Source organism: Hippichthys cyanospilos, chromosome 1, assembly GCF_059441005.1.
Source record: "Hippichthys cyanospilos isolate Australia breed blue-spotted pipefish chromosome 1, RoL_Hcya_1.0, whole genome shotgun sequence".
NCBI classification, from domain to species: Eukaryota; Metazoa; Chordata; class Actinopteri; order Syngnathiformes; family Syngnathidae; genus Hippichthys; species Hippichthys cyanospilos.
The window spans coordinates 25,399,095-25,421,215 of NC_142369.1; the positions used below are offsets into that span (position 1 = coordinate 25,399,095).

At 39.5% G+C, this 22,121-nt stretch overlaps 1 protein-coding gene across 3 annotated transcripts in view; it reads left to right on the top strand.

Annotated features, from left to right (window-relative positions):
- Positions 1 to 5,062: 5,062 nt before the first annotated feature.
- Positions 5,063 to 22,121, top strand: part of sgsm1a (small G protein signaling modulator 1a) — a 38,521-nt gene continuing 21,462 nt past the window's right edge. For all 3 annotated transcript variants that reach the window (XM_088420836.1, XM_088420849.1, XM_088420842.1), the window contains exons 1-3: positions 5,063 to 5,144; positions 5,254 to 5,297; positions 16,756 to 16,831. In XM_088420836.1, the coding sequence (XP_088276962.1) occupies positions 5,126 to 5,144; positions 5,254 to 5,297; positions 16,756 to 16,831 (139 nt within the window). In that variant the 5' untranslated portion in view covers positions 5,063 to 5,125. The remainder of the gene's footprint in view (positions 5,145 to 5,253; positions 5,298 to 16,755; positions 16,832 to 22,121) is intronic.

Genomic DNA, 22,121 nt, shown 5'->3' on the forward strand with positions numbered 1-22,121 from the left:
ATCACAAAAATTAAGTTGAATACACCTCTTAGTATGAAAAAAATGTCACAACAAAGTTGTACATTTTTGATCTCATATAGTTTGTTAAAATACTGGGGAACACAGGGGAACATTTGCCTGCACACTTGCAGTCTGAAAAATCCTTGATGACTCTGGTGGTTGCCACTAGTTGGGGGAAAAAAATATTACCACAACAGTAAGTCAGTTTTGAGGCAAACAAAAGTCAGCAAGAAGCCTACATCAATGAAGCTTGTTCCAGAAAACTCTTAAAGCTGCAGCACCTTGAGCCAACTGAATGTGTTGATCAAGCGTTAATACGGTTTTGAGTAAAGAAGCTAAAATGCTTTCAATAAGTAAACCTAATAAAAAATAAATCAAATTCATTGCTTTTAGCAGCAAGCCTATTGCAAAGAATGCAAACCGGATATTCCGAGCGCTCACGTTGATCTGTGAGTGCAGAGTGCATCAAATGAAGTTAGTCCGGTAAATGGAGTCGACGCGGAGGCACATGCAGTACCGCACTTAATGTGTCACCTAAAAGGCCAAATGTCTGTGCGTCCAGTTAGATATAGAGCCTGTAATAAACTAAATGGACAAAAGTGCCGGGCCATTGCAGCTTCGGAGAAAATGGAAAAATATGGTTTTGCTATAATAGCAGACACTCTTCTTGGGAAACTTTCTTAAAGATGCTGGAGTGTGTCCATGGGGTTGTTTGTGCAGTCAACCAGAAGAACATTTGTAATGTCAGATACCGTTGATTTTTGGTGATGCGCCCTGCCTCATAATTTCAAGTCTCTCTCTTCAGTCTCCTCTCAGAGGTGTTTGATACTGCTGGCTTATGTCCTCCCACAGCAAAATGTCTTCACGGAGAACAATCAGCCAAAGGGGGTACAAGCCTTGGCTGCGAAGCCGGGGCGTGTGTTTCCTAAAATTAACAACCCATATAGCGCCGGCCTTCTCTAACATACCATTCTGTCAATCTACATTGGCACACAACGGTAGAAGAACATCAGACTGACAGGAGCTTCCATCGCCTGTTAGAGCACGTCGACTCCAATCACATGCGGACTTGTGCATGTCGGCCATGCCCGCAGACGCTGCCGACAGGCAAACACACATGGAGATGACACGCTATTGTTGTTTCTCAAATTTACTGATCCGATGAAGCATTGAGGTACTTCCAACTGACGCTTCACCAAAATGGCCCCATGCATCCAAACATATGAGTTCGGAGATAGTTCCTTTCATCTTCTTTTCAGTGATGATGCTGTGGTTGTTGGTATGATAATGAAATCAGAGCTTGGGGAGAGCCCTGGTGAGCTGTTTACTTGAGCAGAAGCCTGCTTTGACATTTAACAACGTGCTATTACCTCATGTCAGTGTCAGGTGTGAGTCATTCCTGCAAGCGAATCCTAAGATAAACATCTTTGTAAAGAAAATGAAAAAAAAAAATACAAGATGCTCGGCTTTCTATGCTAACTGTCCTCAGTCTTTCTACTTGCTGCTTTGACTGATGCTAATTCGATACTTTTGCTGCTGTGGGATCAAATGCATCTGTGACAGACAGCAGGTCAGAATTAAATGAGAACACTGTTTTGGCTGCCAAAAGTCCATCTTGACATTCACGTTCTCACTTTGCTTTCATTTGTTCTGGTGCCGAGACCATGATAGCATTTTGGGGGGCATCCACCTCCACAATCTGTCATTCTGCATAATCATGACATTCTTTCGCCAACTGATCCACCTGACAGCTCAGTGCCTCCAAGGCAGAGTGGGACTAAAGGCCCTAAGACTCCACGGCCTGGAACATTGATGTCTACGCCCACTTCATGCTGGTAGTTTTACGCAATTGGAGAAATATATTTTCATTTCCGATCTCTCATTTGCATATACAGTCGCTGGAAATTTAAGACACATTTACCGCTGTCCATTTTGTATAGATAGGGAATATAGTTTGCATGTTTGGCTTTGTTCTGAGATTCTTTGTTCGAACCACAACTCCAGCCTTCCTCCTGTGGATTTGCAAGTTGTCTCATTGAAAGTAACTGTGAATGATGTTTGCTTCTCTCCCTTGATTGACTGGCGCCCAGTCCAGAGTGTACCTTGCCTCTTACCCAAAGTCATCTAAGATTGGCACCAGCTCACTCGTGACCCTATTGCGTACAGGCGCTTTAGCCAATACCGACAGACAGGTGATTTTCTGAAATCTATTGATATGCAGTCATTTACTGTACCATAGGTAGCATGCGATGCGAAAGCGGTTTCTTATATGTAGAAGCATCTTATATTTGAATTATAATGCAATTGCGTATACGATATTATCAAACCAATTGAGTTTGCTTGCGAATTTTCAGATGATCCAGCACAGCATTAAGAAGAAACATTACACTACAGCGTACAGTATTTGTATTGTACTGTAGTTTGTCATAATGACCGGTAGAGGACCCCATAACAAAACATTTACATGGCACTTTCAGTTAAATAGATCATATAACAGATGAACAGTAAAATGAAGTGTGTAAGACTTACGGAAAGTGTGCAATCATTGCATGAACAAAAACAGGCAGAAGACCTTTAGCACTAATTATTCACACCTTTATTTATCCATCCAATTTCTAGAGCCACAGGCTTGCTGGTGCCTATCCTAGCTGACTTCAGGCAGTAGGCACGGGACATCCTGAACTTGTTGCCATCCAGTTGCAAAGCACACAGAGACAAACAACCATTCACACCTAAGGACAATTTAATATGATCAATACACCTTCCACGCATGTTTTTGGAGTGTGGTAGGAAGCCGGAGTGCCTGGAGAGAAGCCACACGGATTCGGGAAGAACATGTTAACTCCACAGAGGAAATACGGACCCATTTGGAATTGAACTCTGGTCTTTGAAGGTTGAGGCGGACGTTCTAACCACTGCTCCACCGAGCCGCCCCTTTACTGGAACATAACATTTGTTTGGTAAGCTCACTGAGCCTTGACCTCCCTACACAGGCAAAGCCAATTGATGAGAAAGGTGGCCAGTCGCAGGTTGTTCTCCTCTTTGCATATTCTCAGATGAGTGGCAACGTGGGAGCCTCAAAACAACTGTCAAATGGCCTGAAAACAAAGATTGTTCAACATTAAGGTAAAGGGAAGGGTACAAAAAGCTAGCTTCGAGATTTCAGCTGTCAGTTTCAACTGTGAGAATCATAGTGAGGAAATGGAAGACCACAGGCACAGTTCGAGTTAGGGCCCGGAGTGACAGGCCAAGAAAACTCTCAGATGAGCAGAAGCGAAGGATGGTGAGAACAGACAAACTCAACCCACACACAAACTCCAAAGACTTACAACATGATCTTGCTGCAGATGGTGTCACAGTTAATCGTTCAACTATTCAGCGCACTTTGAGGAGGGAGATAGTGTATGGCATCTGAATGCGGCAGAAGCCTTTTCTGTGCACATGCACCAGAGTCGCTTGAGGTATGCTAAGGAACATTTGAACAAGCCAGCTCTATTTTGGAATAAGGTGCTGTGGACTGATGAAACTAACATAAACTATTTGGACATAACAAGATGCGGTGTGCATGGCAGGAAAAGAAGACAGTATTCCAAAACAAACTCTTGCCACCAACAATAACATTTGGTGGTGGTTCCATCATGCTGTGGGGCTGTGTGATCGGTGCATGTACTGGCAATCTTGTTCAAGTTGAAGGTCGCATGGATTCCAGTCAGTTTCAGCAGATTCTTGCTAAAAATGTTCAAGAATCAGTGACAAAGTTGAAATTGTCCCGGGGCTCGATACTTCAACAAGACAACGTCCCCAAACACTGCTTAAATTCTACTAAGTCGCCCATGCAGAGGATCAAGTGCAACGTTCTGTAAAGACCATCTCAGTTCCCCAGTCTTGATTCTTATTGAAAATCTGTGGTGGGATTTAAAGCGGGCTGTCCGTGCTCGGAAACTATCAAATCTGACTGAACTGGAGATTTTGTAAAGAAGAATGGTTAAAAATACTTTCAACCAGAAACCCTAACCCTAACCCTAACCCAAACCCATCATTGAATTCTGTAAGCTTTGGAGGGCGTTATTTATACAGAAGGAGGATCTACTAAAAATTGATATAATTTTTCTGTTGGGGTGCCCAAATTTATACACCTGTCTACTTTAGTTTCTGCAATCATTGCACACTTTCTATAAATATTTGAGAAAAACTTCATTTCATTTCCAAAATATCACTGTGTTTGTCTGCTATATGACATATTTATCTGAAATATCTGATCTGAACAATGACTGATTTATAAACGAAAATCTTGAAAATGATCATAGGTGCCGAAATGTTTTCATACGACTGTACCTTGACTAAAAGTTATCGAGACGTTAAAAACAATGAAATCAGTTAAAAAATAAATAAATCGCACATAGTCCATTCTTCTCCCTGTTCTCTAAAAATTTACATTACCAAGAGTCCTAGAACATTTGTTATTTTAATGTAGACATTTTAAATAACTTCAACTAAAAAAATCTAAAAGATTTTTAAAGTTTTATTTATTTTGCTAAAACTACCTAATAGAATTTTTAATCAGTGTATTTGTTGTAAACAGTAACATAGAAACATTACATAAGATTACCTTGATGGTCCCATTGCACGGAAATTCACATGTAATTTGCTCGTTTGTTGGTAAATAATTCATAATACAGTTAAGTTGACAATATTGTTCCTAAGTGATATTGCTCGAAATAAACAAATTTTTAAAAATATTGTTGTTGTAAGGTATGTGAAATATGAAGGTACACATATATTTGGAATAAATATCAATGTAAAATGTATTTATATGCAAATACTCATCTTAATATGGTAAATGATCATACTTAATAGGCTATTTCAACTGTCTGTGAAATTATGAACATTAAAAAAAAAAAAAAAAAAAAAAAAAAGAATAGCGCCTGCCCCTGGCGCACCAAAGTTTCTCCACCCCTTGATCAAACACAGAAGGAGGATCGTAAAAGTCTCACCGTCCAATGGAAACTCGAACCTGTACCTTTAAGAGGCGGCTCTTCGAGTGGGAAAGGCGGAGTCGCAACTCGGAGTCACGGCTCTGTGTTCGATGAGAGCTGCTGCGCGTGCACGTACACTGGACTGACTCATGGCAACAATCATGGCAGGTGGGAGACTCAAATATGTGTATCACATACATTTACATTACACAATTAAGATTATAAATCTTGACCGGAGTTAGCATTCAAATGAAATGTGTTTCTTTTGTGTCGTTAGAAGTCGAGACGCGCCAGAAGCTGCTGCGCACTGTCAAGAAAGAGGTGGGTGTTTTCAGCTACGGCCAAAAGCCAAACACTTTCTGTTTTATTTTTATTCTTTTTAATGAAACAGAATTCCTTTGGGGCGCTAAAAAAAAACAAAACAACGCTCGTACTCTTGCTGTCATTCTTATGTCGTCTCCATGACACCTGTAAATGTCGTGCTCCTCCTTCAAATCTGTGGAAGTATAGCGTGCCCCCCCCCCCCCCCCCCCCCCCCCCCCCCCTTTCTTACGCTACTCAATATTATGTGTTAGCGTGAGAGGAAAAAGACAGATTGCGTTGCAGGTGTTAATAGCAGAGGGAATGACAGCTTTCTGTGAACCGAGCTATTACTGGGCACAAAAGCATGTATGTGTGTGATGTGCCGTAGAAATAAATGTGGTAGATACTCTTGCTTTGTTCATTTTTTTTTCTCTCATAAAAAAATGAACATATTGTGGTAACACCAACTTTGCCTGTGCACAAAATCAATCCCAAAATACTATCAGTGGAGTCCAAACTATGGCCCGGGCGCCATGGGTGGACCGCCATTGATGTGTTTTTTTTCCAGCGGTCTTGGCATACACTAAAAATGCCATTTGACACAATCTGCCAGGTTGGTTAAAACAACACAACAAAGTAATGAACTACAGATAAAGGATTTGTGCGACGTCTTGCTTCATTTCTGTTTGAGACAAATTGAGTTGTGGCATGAAAATATCTTTCTTATAACTGAAACAGCACATAACACATGAGAAAGAGTGTTGTTGGTCTTATTTGATTAAATACCCTCTTCTGAAAATAATGCTATCAGAATGTACTTACTGTATTTAATCAGCATTGGTGTATGCCAGTTGCCCAAAGACAGAGGGGATAGGCACAAGCAAGCCTGCGACCCTTGTGAATACAAACGGTTAAGAAAGTGGATGGCTGGATGGATGGATAAATGCTGGAATTATGCCACAATATTGATGTAAAAAAAACAGTGCCCCCGAGTACTTTTTTCAAAACTATTTTTATTTGACTGGTGAGAAAGCTTGTAATGGTTATTTTCATACTGTTTTAATCTGTGGATTATTCTTTTGATTAATTGATGAATCAAATTGAAACAAAAAACATGTTTTAATTTCCGGCCCATTGTTAAAAACATGGCAATTTTTTCAAATTCATCATGCAGAAAATGCAAAGAGAAATCAAGGTTCGGTTCCAGGTAAAATTTCAGAAACTTTAGTTGAAATTGAAATGAAATTCTTAGAAAAATGTTGATCATTGTTTTCCAAGAAGTCTATAAATGTTTTATTTTGATTCAACACTAAGATATGTCTGTTAGAGAAATCTGGCAATATTTACTGAATTTCAAGTCCTAGACTTTGGAGGATTTAAATGAGACAAGGTCTTCAAATGATTGTTTCTCAAAATGATATCAATTAATTGTATCATTAATTGCTTGTCAATCATTTCATCATAGCTCACTGTTAAAAAAATAAAATAATTTTGTAGCTATTTTCATTTGTGAAAATATCAAGAATAACATAACTACCCCCACACCATGTTTTTCAGCTGACGTTTTGCGATGATGAGTAAATAGGAGTTAATGCAGCCACTGAACTGAATCCTCACATGATATCACTAATGGTGAAGGTTTTTACTGTGTGACATTTTTGTGTGAAAAATTACAGTTGAGCTCCTTGTTGCTGGACGCGTGCCATACTCTTGTGCAGTTCCATTTTTATGGGTTCAGACATTCGAAACAGCAATTAAATGCAAGTATTGCACAAACTCCTCTTCAAACCAAATGGAAATCATTAATAATAATATTAATAATGATGGAGCAAATTAATCTAGCGTTTTTCCAGAGCCTCAAGGACACTACACATTATTCATGCACTCACACATTCGTACACCATTGGTGGTAAATTACGTTGTGGAGCCACATCTGCCTTGGGGTTGGCTGACGGGGGCGTGGCTACTACATTGCACCTACAGCCCCTCCAACCAACCACCCTGAGTTAAGGAGAATGAAGCATCTTGCCCAGGGACGCAACACATGACTCGAACAGAGTGGGATTCGAACAGGCGACCCTTCGGCTACTGATCAATCTGCTCTACTGCCTAGGCCACGGGCGCCCTGATGTGATGTGTAAACAGGGCGATTAACAACCATTATCGTACTAGTAAACCAACGGACACAAAAGCAATGCAGCACACTGAGAAATAAGCTTTAGGATGACAAGAGATGCATTAAGTTGGTCAGACAGCTCTTTGGAACTGTAGGAGAGGGTCCAAATTCATGTTGATTCTCTAACAAGTCAAGATTTGTGCTGTTCGCTGTAAGATGGAAACGATTCACCAGACTAAATTATGGCAACTTGTCATTTTAAGCGATTTAAGCATTATTGCAGCTGGACACATTTGTGTGTGTGCGCGCACTTGGTTTTTACAACATGGGGGGAACCAAATCCTGGATTTTACTGTTTTAGTTGGGACCACTAGCAAGTTCAGACCTCTTTTTGAAGATCAAGACTTGCTTTTAGAGTATATTATATATTCAATGTTTGAATTGAATTTTGGTTGAGGTTTGGGTTAGGCAATCTGTTGTGATGGGTAACGTAGAGGTTAGGCGTTAGAAAATGCATGATCTCAATGACAGGTCTCTACTAAGATAGAAAAAAAAAATCCCATTTTGTGTGTGTGTGTGTGTGTTCGTACGTGCGTGTGTCTACTTGAATGCTTGTGTAATGTTTATTTATTTCCATTTACAATTTTATTTTCACTTAAATGAAAATGCTTAGGAAACACTTGCAGGAAATGATGCAACAAAAATGGGATCGTGTCAACAATGTTCTTTTTTTTTTTGAAGTTACTTTGTTATTCGCACAGCTGTGTGAATCATTTTGCAGCATTTACATTAGGAGTAGGGCGATACAAGCCAAAATGAATCACTGATGGATCCAAATGTTCAAGGTTCAGTTAGTTCGTCATCACTTGATGATTCATTGAATTGGAAATTAAATGAAAGACACGAAAGCTGAATGAATGTTTAAAGGTCTACAGCAGACTTTGTTAGCTGAGGTGGGAGAGTCCCTCTGTTTGCTCTGCTTAGGAGCTTCTCTCTTAACACGTACGCGCCTAATCACCTTGTTACCATGGAGATGGCCAACACACACTGAGGTCTTCATTCTCATCAAAGAAAAAAACTCAGCGGGAACAATTTGTTACATTTTCTAGCACAGTCACTATTAAGTGTCACTTTTGCTTGTGCCGTCGAAACTTCACTTGTTGTGACGTCAGTATTTACTCGTATTATTTTCTTTTGCTCTTCTGGCCTACATTTTAAGATTAAATCAAGGATGCTATGGAAAGAGGAATGCTGAAAATGTAGTCAGAAGTTTCCAAGTGAGACCTCTTATCAGTAGTAAACAGAGCCTTTCCATGATCAACCTTGCAGGTGTGTCAGGGGAAGGAACCTGTAAAACATGCAGGATACCGGGTTTGGACCCCCCTACCCTAGACAAATGAATGACGTGAACAGAAATACACCCGAGCAAGAAATGTATCAAACACCTATTGCATTTATCGTGGGAAAATAATGATCAATTACTTTTGACACTGCTAAAGAGCTACTAAATGAATAACGCTTTATTGTGGCTGTGGGACTAATAAAAGCATGCTCTATTCTATAACTACTGATGTCTCTCAACTTCCAACTATCCCAACTAGTGAGGTTTTGCAAAGGCTAACTGCAAAATAAATACACCAAATACTACATTGATGACAATGCAATAGCCGTAGCAGACTTTTATTTTGAAATTGGCTTCCATAACTGTGGTAACGGTGTAAACAGCATTAGTCCTTATGACTTCTTTTTTATTGCCATCACATCACAGAGTCACATCACACACTGACATAAAAAAATCATATTTAATTGCTGATTAAGGACGCTAAGAAACCGCTAATTAACAGAAGTGGGCTGTCTGTCAGTACTGATGGACTGAAATTTTGAGATATATATATACAAAGTATATTGCATTATTATTTCAATCCGTCATTGTAAGTCACTGTTTGTAACAGCTTGTCACCTCACCCAGATAAAACTTCCAAATTTCTGAGAAATGTTTAAACAGCCATATAGAGTACATGGGAGCATGGAAGCATAAAGGCAGTCTAAATAGGCAGCAAGCATACATGGAGACAGGAACGACTGGCTAAGTGCTTGAGCATTAGTATGCAGCAGCTACAGCACTATGAAGAGAGAAAGTGTCCTTAATGTATTACACTGGGCACCACTTTCTCCTCATAGAAACAGCTGAGCATGGCTGGACGGTCAGTGTTTGCACTACGATTCTGTCATGGTCTCATAAACTGAAATGTATATTTCACTCAATCTTGCTCATTTATTTTACGGCCCTAAAGTAGAAAAAAAAAACAATGTTTAGAATCGAGTGTTAAGAGATTTTTGTGTTGTTTTGCTCCTTGAATATGATTTGAATGAATAAATCACTTGCACATAGTTGATCAAAGCATTGCCTTCCATTCAAATAACAGACGGGCACATCGCAAAGTAATCTCAATCTGATTGTCTCTTAGCCAGGATAGAAGAATTTACTGCAAGCATGCAAGGAATTGTGAAGGAATTGTGGTGTGGATTTAGTGTGTTTCGTCATAGCTTTCGCTCTTGTTTTAGAATGACCAGATGTTTGATTATTTTCTTTTTTGATGGGTGGGGGGTGTCAAAGGAAGTGATGGCGGAAGTGCCGGAAGTAATGATGGAAGTGGTGTTAACATTTGGCTGATGGCCCTATCACTTCCAAAAACAGCGGACCAATGACGACGGAAGGGGGTCCACGTACTGACCTTCCATTCTAGTGGTTGGGTATATCAGTGAATAAACAATATACTTGCCTTTGTAAAATATGAATATAGCATTTACCAAACAAAAAAACTAGAGCACATTCAAATGAGTTCCCTTTGAACAGGCAATAAAACACTGAACAAGAATAATATTCATAGTATACATAGCCACAGTATACAATTTTTATTTCATTTTAATCAATTAATTTAATCAGTCCGTTCCCGCAAGGTCCTGATTAAAAAATGTTTTTTAGAATTGTTTTTTTCTCTCAGTGTTTTCGGTATCATTGTCTCTCATTTTTGATTTTGGGTTTCAACCAAACATGAATTTCAGTGCATCCCTAGCAATTATTTTCATGTCGTATGTTTTTACGAAGAATGAAACTGTAGATGGCAATTTTTCCTCCCCATATGCACATGGTCCTCTTCCACCCGGTTTTGTACCATCATTCCACTTAAATGCACTGTCAAATAACGTGGGCTATTATCTAGAGAGCACAGGATGTCTGAGTCAGCAGAATCCGCTTCTGGCAGAAAAAAAATGGTTTGAATTAAACCTATTATTTGCCGCAGATTTCATATATAACCATTCAATGTCACGGGGTGTTTGTGTTCTTTTGTGTGCACAGACACAATACACGTCTGTTTCTAAACGAATGAGACAGAAAGATGGGAAAATCAGTGAAGCATAATGGTATCAGCACCTTTTACTTTTTTTTCCTCTTCAAATGCTGTTGGTTAATCACGAGTAGCTTGAAGCCAATCAAAACGATTGCAATATTTCAAGCAGAAGCTACTGCAGAGAAACAATCAAACATTATTGTTATCCTGGATACCGGTGACAATTATTACACTGAGGCAATTATGTGTATTCACAGTATTGGTCTGGTCTGAATGTGATACGATCTGGATGCACTTGAAGAATAAAGATGATATTTTTTATGATATTAAACTCAGTTTCAAGCGCCTCCCTAGTGCGACATTTAGGGGAATGCCAGCTGCACTGTATGAATGGTGGGCACTTCGCTTTTAAATTAAACTGACTAGCGGCCTCATATATTCTGTAAAATAATGTCAGGTCAAGACTGATGTTTGGCAAAGATTGCATTGTCAGCTATTCTCATGCATGTATGCATGGAATTGGAAGATGAAATTCGGTCTTTATGTATATTGTATTGTCCTCTCTTCCAAAGAAATAATTGATACTCAATTATTATGCCGATGTGGTATGACGTTATGACGTACATCAGCAGTTGTGTCTATGTTAGGAGTCGGCATTTGACTATTTCACAGACCAATCAAAAATTAGCTAGCTTTTCTCAATCATTTTCACTGGGATGAAAGGATCACTGAGAGCAAAGTAATGCTCTCCCATTTGTTTGACTTTTCTTCAAGACCAGATGAATCAACAATCACTTCCATCCAATCGATACAATTTGGCACGATCAGCAAAACGACCAATCGCTTATTTTGTCCATCGTCAGTTTTCATGGATCAACAGTAGAGCTCAACATCTCAATGATTAATAATGAAGATTGAATGTTAACAGATGAACCTACTGGGTGCTGTGTTCTGCTATTGCCGAAGTGAATTGGAATAGCCACGAAAATCCTTTATCATTCTGAGTGATACCTTCCGGGTGCACTGCATCCAGTATCCTCATTTCACCAGGCTGCTGGAACTCACATTCATCAAAATGTCACAGCTACGGCTACGTTTACACGATGTTCCCGGCGGCCATGACAGCCACATTTGCCCAAAATGTAGCGCAGCGTGGGATTTTTTTTCTTCATCCACTCGTCATCCATCATTTAGAGATTCAAGATTCAAGAGTTTTATTGTCATATGTAGAGTATTATTATACCACACAATGAAATTCTTATTCCCTTTAAAACCGCTGTACTCAATGCATTGATTGCAGTCAATCGGTCAATCATGAATATCTTAAGACATCTTGCGACATGCGAAAAATAAAACAAAACAAAACAACACACACATGGACAAACAGCAAGGCAAAACATTTACTGCAGCTGCACATATGCAACAGGCTATAAACTATTAATTTCACCAAAGACTCTTCAGTTTTTATTAGGATTAAAAATGTATTTTTCTTCATTATTTATACCTGCACTTGTCATGCTGGTGTGTGTGTGCCTCTGCCATTCATTCTCTCTCATGATGTGGCCAAGGTCAGATGTTTGTCAGATGTATGTTGCTCTCACTATATTTTCATGGCTTAGAACAATAAAATAGAATGCCTTATTTGGAAATGTACAAGTATACCATGAAATTGGGGGTTTGAAGTGGCTCTACATACATTCATACATTGCAATACATAACTGTAACAAGGAAAACATTTACCATTAAAACATTTAACAACAATATTGAACAATACAATAGAAGTTTGCATGTTCTCCCTGAGCCTGCGTAGGTTCTTTAAGGGCACTCCGGGTTCCTCCCACACTCCAAAAATATGCATAGCAGGTATGTTGGACATACTAAATTGTCCTTAGGTGTGATTGGGTGCGGGAATGGTTGTTTGTCTCTGTGTGCCCTGCAATTGGCTGGCAACCACTTGAGGGTGTCCCCCGCCTACTGCCTGAAGTCAGCTCGGATAGGCACCAGCAAGCCTGTGAGCCTTGTGAGGATAAGCGGCTCTAGAAAATGGATGGATGAAGGGACAATAGAACACATAACGTAAAACTGTGATATTCCCACATACAGTATGCCTTGTTGTGGAAGCAGTAATAAAAGAAAGAGGAGAGATTCAAAATCTTCTTTCATATCAGTGAGTTAGAATGTCAAGATCATTGCATGCATCGCCCCATCCCCAGCAGAAAAGGTAGATCGTGGGAGGATGACTGCTGAAAAAGTAGATATTGGGGGAAAAGGCTTTCGGCAGCCTTAATCTAAAATCTTGTTGGCAATCCATAGCAATCATGCCTGTCAGGTTTTCCCTTCCATTCGTACGGCTTTTTGTCCACGGCAACCTGAAACAGGGCTGCCGCAAAGTCTGGCCATTACAGTTCTGCGTCTGGGAATTTGGCAGAGGAATAGATGATATAGAAATGATATCATGTTATAGAAAAATATGCATGCTGGTGAAATTTTAGTTGTGGTTACAACATCTACAAATCGCAGTTAATTCTCTATAATAGCAAATGAACAGCGATTTTTGACATGACTTTGCTGGAGTGAGGTTATTACAGTTGAGAGACTGCTTTCATTTAGTTGCTCCCGGAGATGAATGAATCTTATTGACATATGGTCTTGGGCAAAACTGTACTGTGCAACACGTGCGGTTGCCATAGCAACCTGCAGCCTATCTGTGCTTGGACACTTTGCCTGTGGAATACATCTGAGACCTGATCAGTAACCCAGATAAGAAAGATGAGAAATACAAATTACACCTGCCAAAAGTCAAGTAATCTAATCAGACCAGTCTGGTGAATTAATCATGAGCATGCATGTTTATGTGTGTGTGATATAGCAGGAATAAGAGTTGTTGATGCTGAGGGCAAAAATCTTACTCATTCATAGCGGCCAATTGTGCATCCTGACGTGTGTTTTTATAGAAAGTCTTTCCAGGGTAAGAAGTTTTGTTCTCTTTTGTGTTCTATTTTAAACAACCAAATCTTTCCAAAATAAAGTGGGTAGTTATCCTGACACACCAGATTGTTCATTTTACAAAGACTTTATTACACCTATCTATCTTGGAAAGAGCCAATGCAAGCTATTCGTTAATGAGCAGGCACTTTAAACCTAAAAAGTTGCTCAAACAAATTTGCCCGTCACATCCATTACAGGCTAACACCATCAACAAATTTTGCAACTAGCTTGGTGTCTTGCCTGTCTGAGAAAAGTGGAGACATTCTTTTTGCTGTACTTTAAATAAACTAATGGCATCAGATTCACGTGATTACCAATTGATGAAATGTTCTTCATTTCAACAAGTATTTTCATTATTAAAACAAAAAATATTCTTTAGATGTCAGCAAGATAAACAGGTGACCATAAATGAAGAAACTGCCCTGCTAAATCCTTTGAGATTATTTCTATATGCCACATTGGAGTTTTGCGATACGCAAGCCACCAAACGGAAACAGTGTGGAAAGAAGTCACCTGTGTTCATATGCAAGCTTGACAAGCGAGCTGTATGACTTCTCCGTCACATGGAGTTTGTTTCTATGACACTTGATGGCATCTTAATGACTGATATCACCTGAATAAAGAGAACATTATTGACAGCTGACTGGTATCAGGATCAAACATGGCGCTTTGTAAAGTCTCTTTTGAGTCAATCCTACCTTTGGAAATGTTCATAAATTAGTGTTGGCGTCTTTGACCAAAAAAAAAAAAAAAAAAAAAAAACTGTAAGAGTAGCAAAGTCATCTATGGTCAGCATGAAAAGGTCTGCTTTTCCGAAGGCTGTTGGTCTATTTGAAGATGGCCTCAGACCCCATGTGCCCACAGGCCCTCACAGTTGTCTGGGTGGTTTAAAGTCAAGAGTTCCTTTTCATAGCATACATGCCCTTAATAAAACTCATAATGATCAGATACATTAGCCTGCGCAACAAATGCCAGTTTTCATCAGTGTACAAACAAACAATGGCAGAAACTCCACTTTGCCATGCCAGTGCGCATAATAATTCCGCCTCGAAAAACAGTGCCAAATGATGGTTTTCTAGAATGAACCTAAATCTCACTGTTCTTTTTCAGACCATGAAACTGAATCAACATTACCTTGGCCAATTGTCACTGAGAATTCTACTTAATTATGTCTTTATTTTTTAACCAGTTCCACATAACCTTCGTACTTTGTATCATACAGTATATATGCTGTAAACCCAAATGTTCAAAATAATTAGTAGAACAATCCTCAGTCTATTTAACTCAAAAGAATTGCGTTTGTGTAACTTGTTCATGCTCATAACTCATAATTTTTAATTGATTTCAACAACTTCCGTGTTTAGCAAACTTAAGCATAACTTAAGCACAACTTAATATAGATGATAGTGTGGTCAGAGATGATGCAAAAGCATAATTACATCATCTATTTAATTTATTAGATATGCAGGTGTATCCTAACCCTTATTTGTGTGTGTGTGTGTGTGTATATATATATATATATATATATATATATATATATATATAGAAAGAGAGAGAGAGAGAGAGACGCAGATTTAAAAAAAAAAAAGCTACATTGCAGAGTGACGGACACCAAACTACTGCAGTACACATATTTACTTAAATTATTAAACGTTATACAGTAACTGTACTGTTACCCCTTCCCTTCAAAACCAGTAAAATCAAGCTTATGTGCGTCACGGAGAGCCGTGGTTTTATTAGCGGCGGCCAGAATTTGAATTAAAGTGAAAGCTGTAGATGACCAAACAGGATAACAATGAGGGCTTGCATTTGAAATTCCAATTTATTATCAAATAGATCTCGGTAAGAGATTTGCAATGCGCTGCTATGGCACTCCTCTCCTGCTCTCCTTTCCACGTGTAACAGCGTGTGTGTGTCCTATCTAACGGTGGGAGTTGGGGCGGGAGTAGCTTGCAACTACAGCCCTCATTGGTCGATGGTTGCGCCGGGAGCCAGTCACGTGTCTTGCAGTAAACTCAAACATGCTTTCAGTAGTGAGATGAGCACTTCTTGTTTGGAACTATAATGGCCATAAAAAGAGGTCATAGGAGTTAAACATAAGAGCTAATTGAGATCATTTCTTGATTTAAAAAAAAAACAAAAAAACAAAAATCAAGTTCTTAGCTAAGGGATTGTACAGCCAAAGACGGTGCTTCTCAGCATTTCATGTTTTTTTCTGTCATTGAGTCACTTGATTCCCTCTCAGTGGCACCAGACATTAAAATGAACACAAAGATGAAGAAAACGTGGCATATTTCCTTCTGTGCTATATCGTATGTATTCATCACGATGGAAAGGACACGTGTGAATATAAAATATGAACTGTCCGGTGTGAGTTACGTATGTAGGTCGGTTGTGGACAGACTTGTTTTAACAGGAAATGATAGATTTCTGCTCGGCCACGACAACTGCAGAGTGGTGCTCGCGCAATCGGACTTTGCCATGGTGATTGATTTATTAGGTCTTCTTAACTAGTTTTCCTTCACTGTTGTCAGGACACCAGGGAGGACTTCACATCCCCATGGCGACCAATTATGAGTGTTGCCTTGAGAGCATGCATATCTGACCTTGTTTTTTTTTGTTTGTTTTTTTCCGACCGAAAAGATGTCCAAATGTTTTAGAAACACAATCAATGGTATCTGCCCAAGATAGAAAATGTATTGCCACAGAATAAAAAAAGAAAATCTCATTTTACTTCCAGATCTAACACTTGGATTCCTAGGGAAGATTCTCCGGGTGAGAGATGGTGACTCATTCAGCAACTTTGCGCTCTTCCCACTCAATTTTTATCCCCTTTAACTCGCCAACAACAGTTCTCCTAAAGTGACTCTCGTGTCTACCTTCATTTTTTTTCAAGACATCCTCCTGATTATTCTGAAGTATATTTATCACCCATTCAACAATCCCTTTAGAGACTGTGTGTGTGCAGCTGTGGCATATTAATGAGTGAGTCATCCAGCATCTGCCATGTCATTGACAGGTGAAGCAGATTATGGAGGAAGCAGTCACCAGGAAATTTGTTCATGAAGACAGCAGCCATATTGTTTCCCTTTGTGGTAAGTAAGCAAACACGTAGCTGGAACACACCCATGCTTATTTAGAAACTGTGCACTGAACAATTGTACAACAGATATTATTCCCTATAGGGGATACTGGTCATAAAAATCATCAATCGCCCTATATACTTAATTAATTAATGGGCACAAACGTTACGAGAATGTTTCGAAGTCATAACGTCAAGTATTAAGGGTAATAGTATTGAAAGCTGAAAGTACTACCCTTTATTTGGATGATGATGGTGATTGTTGGTGTGACGATGAATGTTGTGTAGTTGAGATCATGCACAATTGTTACGGCGGGACGAGAGAGGACCCAAGAGCACGCACGCACTGGTAAGGGCAGTGGCAGAGTGTTTATTGAACAGAAGGTGCGGGTAGTCGTGGGAGCTGACGGGAGCGTGGCACAGACGTCTGGGGGGTTCTGGAGTCGGGAGAGCTGGGGTTTGGCTGGGAGTCGGGCAAAGGGAGCGAGACGGGAGGGGGGCTCGGGCATACAGGTAAAGACGGCAGGCTAGCGGGTGGTCAGAGGCAGGCAAGGTCGAAATACCAAGGATCCAGTCAATTCGGCAGGCAATCGGGAGGTCAAGGGCGAACAGGGTCGGACAACAGGCAGGCTGGCAGGAGGAATTGCTGGAAAGCTCGGCGTAGCGCATAGAGACGATCTGGCGGGTTGTGGAGGGAAGTGACCGGGCTTTATACTGAGCGGGTAAGTGGTTGCAGGTGTTGGTGTTCGAGGCTGATTAGAAGGAGGGCTGAGCGGGTGTGGTGAAGCTGGAAGTGAGGTGGCTGAAATGGTGGACTGTGACAACAATGTTGAAGTGCTTCCTATGAAAAGAATTTGTACTGGCCTCCAGGCATGGGGCGATAACCGTATCGGTAATAGATCGCGATTTTGACGGTCATGGTTATTTTAAACCGCCCAAAACTGTGAGTTTTTTTTTTTTTTTTTTGCTTCCGCATCTGCCTTAACAGGCAATTGTGTGCAGCACTCATTGTGTATCAGACAAAAGTCCTCCTCTGATGCAGCAGCCAATCACATTGTTCATTTCCTACTTTGTGGGCTTTAGGATTAATATAATTTTGTTCCAGCAGCAAACTACTGCGGGTAACATGGCTAACACCCATGTGCCACTGTCACAGGGCGTCTTATGTGATCACTTGCGGTCTATCGAGCTAAAGTGTGGGTCAAGTAGACGAAGCAATCAAACGTTTCCCCCCCATCCAAACAACGAAGACAACTGTCTGGGAAGTTCTTGTCTTTTGAATACGAGCAGGCGACATTGCACGTAAGCTACGGGAGAGAGCGAGGAGACTAGCGAGACAGACAGAGCGAGTCTGTTGCGTGAGGGTGTGAGTGCTTGTGAGGGAAATATACTCTCGTCAACGTAAAATGACAGAATACACATTGTACTATTAATTAATACACATAGTAGTTGAATGAACGATTTAAAATAAACTACCATCACTCAATGTTAGTCCATTTCAAATCATTTATATTTTAAAGTATTGTTGTGCCTTTATACTGTTTTAATATTGTTGTGCACTTATACTTATTTTATACTAAGTGCCCATATTTGAATTTAAATTGGATGTGTTCAATCAGAAAAAGTTGACATTTACGTTTCTTGCTGAGCAAAACCTGTTTTGTTCACTGACTGTTTGATTTGGGTTACATATTTATTTTAATTTAGCACGGTAAATGTTTGTTATTGTAACAAATATTTAGTTAGAAAATAAAACTGTTTTGTAATGTATAAAATGGCTATTTGGCAAAGAATCAAATAAAATGACATATTTTAGAACTGTAATTTCATTATCGTAATACCGCAATAGATTCTGATGTCGTCCCATGCCTACTGGCCTCTAACAACTCTGTGCTGAAACAATTGATGGATAAATAATGGCACAATGGTATTCATCGGCTTCATACAATAGTTTAAAAATTACTGACATGATTTTACCGCATAATACCACATATAAAGTAATTCTATTTACAAATATAAAAAATAAAGTCATTTTCAAGTTTCTCACTATGTAGGTCTCTTAAATACTCAACAAAAATATTAGAAAGCTTCCATCAAAAGCACTCCATATGAATCAAGTGAATGGGAAAAAAAATTGATGCTTAGCCGTCAAGCTGATATTTGTAGTAGAGTAGGATGCTTAATTTGACTTCATTTAAACTGCGCAATTAACACATTTTAGCAATTGCATTGGTGTCATCATACCAGTGGCATTTAAAGTTCTCTTTCACCAAATGGTGCTAGTGAAGCATGATATTATTATAATGTGTGAGAAACACACTGCCCACGTGCAAGCCACACTTGTCAGCGGTGTGGCTCAGACCAAACAAGATTTATTTGTAGAGTTCACATTATCTGTTTTTGCAGACTAGTGTTTGTATGAAGGCAAGTTCAACATAAGCAAAAAGAAACAAAACAACAACAAAAAGACTATTCCTCTTAAAAAAAAATGAACTATCTATTTAATATGTACATTAGTGTTATATAAATCCAGTCATGAATGGATGTATGCGTATGAGTGTGTACATAAATAATTGAAAAAAAAAGAAATCTTAGAAAACACAAATGAGCGGTGATTGACTGAACTCTCAACAATCATTTCTGAAAGCTTTTCCAATATCTCACTCCACATTGCATGATGACAGCAAAAGTCCCCAACAGATGTCAGAACGGTTATTATAACTGTCTAACGTTGCACTCACTGTGACATTTAATTCGATTTAATCCTTATTCCACATGAATGCGCATTCTGTGAGGAAATAGAATCACATTTCTTGAAAGACAAGGTTTCAACTTGTCAGTGTTTTTTGTGGTGTAATTTTGTCATTTCAATTCTTGCATTTCTCAGATGAAAATAACTTCATTGATGCTACATTAGGTTGCACATTCTTCCGAACTCCCATTTTACCATTTAGCGAGGGAAGGGTTACGTACAGTAAATATGTGACATACTGCACAGATTTTTATGAAATGATGATTGAATGGCTCCCTTTATTCAACGCTTTACTGTGTTTAATATTTAACCTGGTAGGTTTTGTGCTTATTAGTGCATTCGTGGAAGCGTTTCATCAAGTTCTTTTACTGTCAGTATGAACAATATTCATTGAATCTTCTAAAAGCCTAACCGGTTATTCGGAGGAGAGCATTTTGTTCTACATTCATTTATCTTAATAGACATTAAGCAGTTCACAAAAGAGTAAAGACCCTCTCCATGCTCTCTTTTGTTGTCAGCCACCCTCTCCCTCTCCCTCTCCCTCTCCCTCTCCCTCTTGCTAGCTCACGGTGGCTCTTGTTACCACCCTCTTTGGGTTGTGGTTCATGTAGACCAGAATTGAGCGAATGTAGGATGGGAGAAGAGCTCAGCCAGCTCTCCAGGGAGCAATTAGCCTTCAACATCGTGGCTACTTTGATGAGTTGCCGCAGAAAGTCACGACCAGTCAGACTCAATGGAGAGAGTATGGCATGAGAATAAATTATGTGACCGGTGTTAAATGGCTCTAGGTTCAATTATTTACGGCCATTCTATCGACTATCTGCAGTGTGTTGTTCTCTGTCTGAACATGCGGTGGATAAGAAATGTCTACACACCCCTCCTAAAAATGCCAGGATTTTTGTCACTTTTCCCACCATTAATCTCACCAATAAACACATAAAACCCAATGTATTTTATATCTTTTCAAGCTGTAGTAGTAAAATAGCTAAGGTTACATGGTTTCCTAAGTGTGCAAGACCTTCTTATAACTAAAATAAAGCTATGTTCAGAATTAACAAATTACCTTCAAACACATGCTGACTTGTCATACACCTCCACTATAGAGTAAATCTGATTAACTCCAAACATAAACCCCTTTACAGTTTTTTTTTTGTTTTTTTTAAAGAGGATGTGTACAGTATTGGCTGCATTTGCCAGGAAAAAAAGAAATCTTCTCCACTGCCGCCTAGTGGCTTGGCATGTTTGTAAATGAATTGAAAGGCGCACTTATGCGTTAATGTGTAGAAACAATTTGTTTACACAACTGAAACTATGTGGGGAGGGATTTTTTTGGTTGCAAGCGAAGAGGGGAAGATTATGCGGGTTTGGATATGTGTAGACAAGTCCTTTGTCAAGACAAAAGGAATTGTGAACAGGTCAAGATCGCAGTCAATGTTAGCTAGCATAAAACATTCAGGCTTCGGCTACAAAGCAATCATCTGAGGTTTATTTAGTGTTAATCAGAGGCAGTTTAAGTGGTGACAGGTGTATGCTGATTCCCATTTAACATCAATTTCAATGTGATTGGCTAATTGTGAACACAACCACATCCCAGTAATGAGAGTGTGCGCACTCTTGCAACCACGTTATTTCGGTTTATTTTCAGGTCCCTTTTGAAAAAGATTTGATAACAATTCACATTGATCTTGAAAAATGTTTCGGAATGTTTTATTTATATATATATATATATATATATATATATATATATATATCACAAGAATCTTGAATTAGGGGTGTGTAGACTTTTTATATTTACTGTATACTTGCCAAAATGTATTCATGTATGTGTTTTTGTTTTTTCCAAGTGAAATTTGCATTAATATAAACAAATGATATTTTGCAAAAGATTACATTTTGTGAGATGTTTTTGTTTGATGATGGTTTTGGTCGATCAAGCCATGAGCAGAACGAATTGGGGAAGACAGGCGAATGTAATGATCAAGGAAGATGCAGTTTTGTTCATGTGGTACTGTCTTGTAAGAAAGTGACACTCTCATCAGCAACGGCAAAGTTAAAACTCGCTAGGAGCAACTGTGAATGTTGCTTTAGCGGCGACAGAAAAATCGACTGGTTTACAGAGCGGCAGGATGCAGGAGATGGGATGCCGTGTTTGAAGGAGCCAGTGTGATGGAAACGCAGATTGTGATGCTGATGAGTCTCAGCTGCCCCTCCCTCCCTCGGCGAGCTCTTCCGAAGCGCTAGCTCACTGTCAACAGGGGTTGCCACAGCAACCGCGGTCTTCCATGTGACCCCATGTGAACAGAAGCGCAGGATTAGTCTCGAAGAGGACTCAAATGTCAACACAGTTTCAGGGGTTTGCCTTGTAGGCCTTTAAGCGGAGGGCGATTTGCTTTTCTACTCATTTTGGTCAAGTCCTATCATGCGGGGCAGTGAAAAAACTGCAAAGATGATGATGTGGATGCAGTAAGGGAATCAATTTAGCGCATATACCAATGCTCACATCATAAAGGGATAGTTTTCTTATTTAGCCATCGTCGGCAGTTAAAAGTTT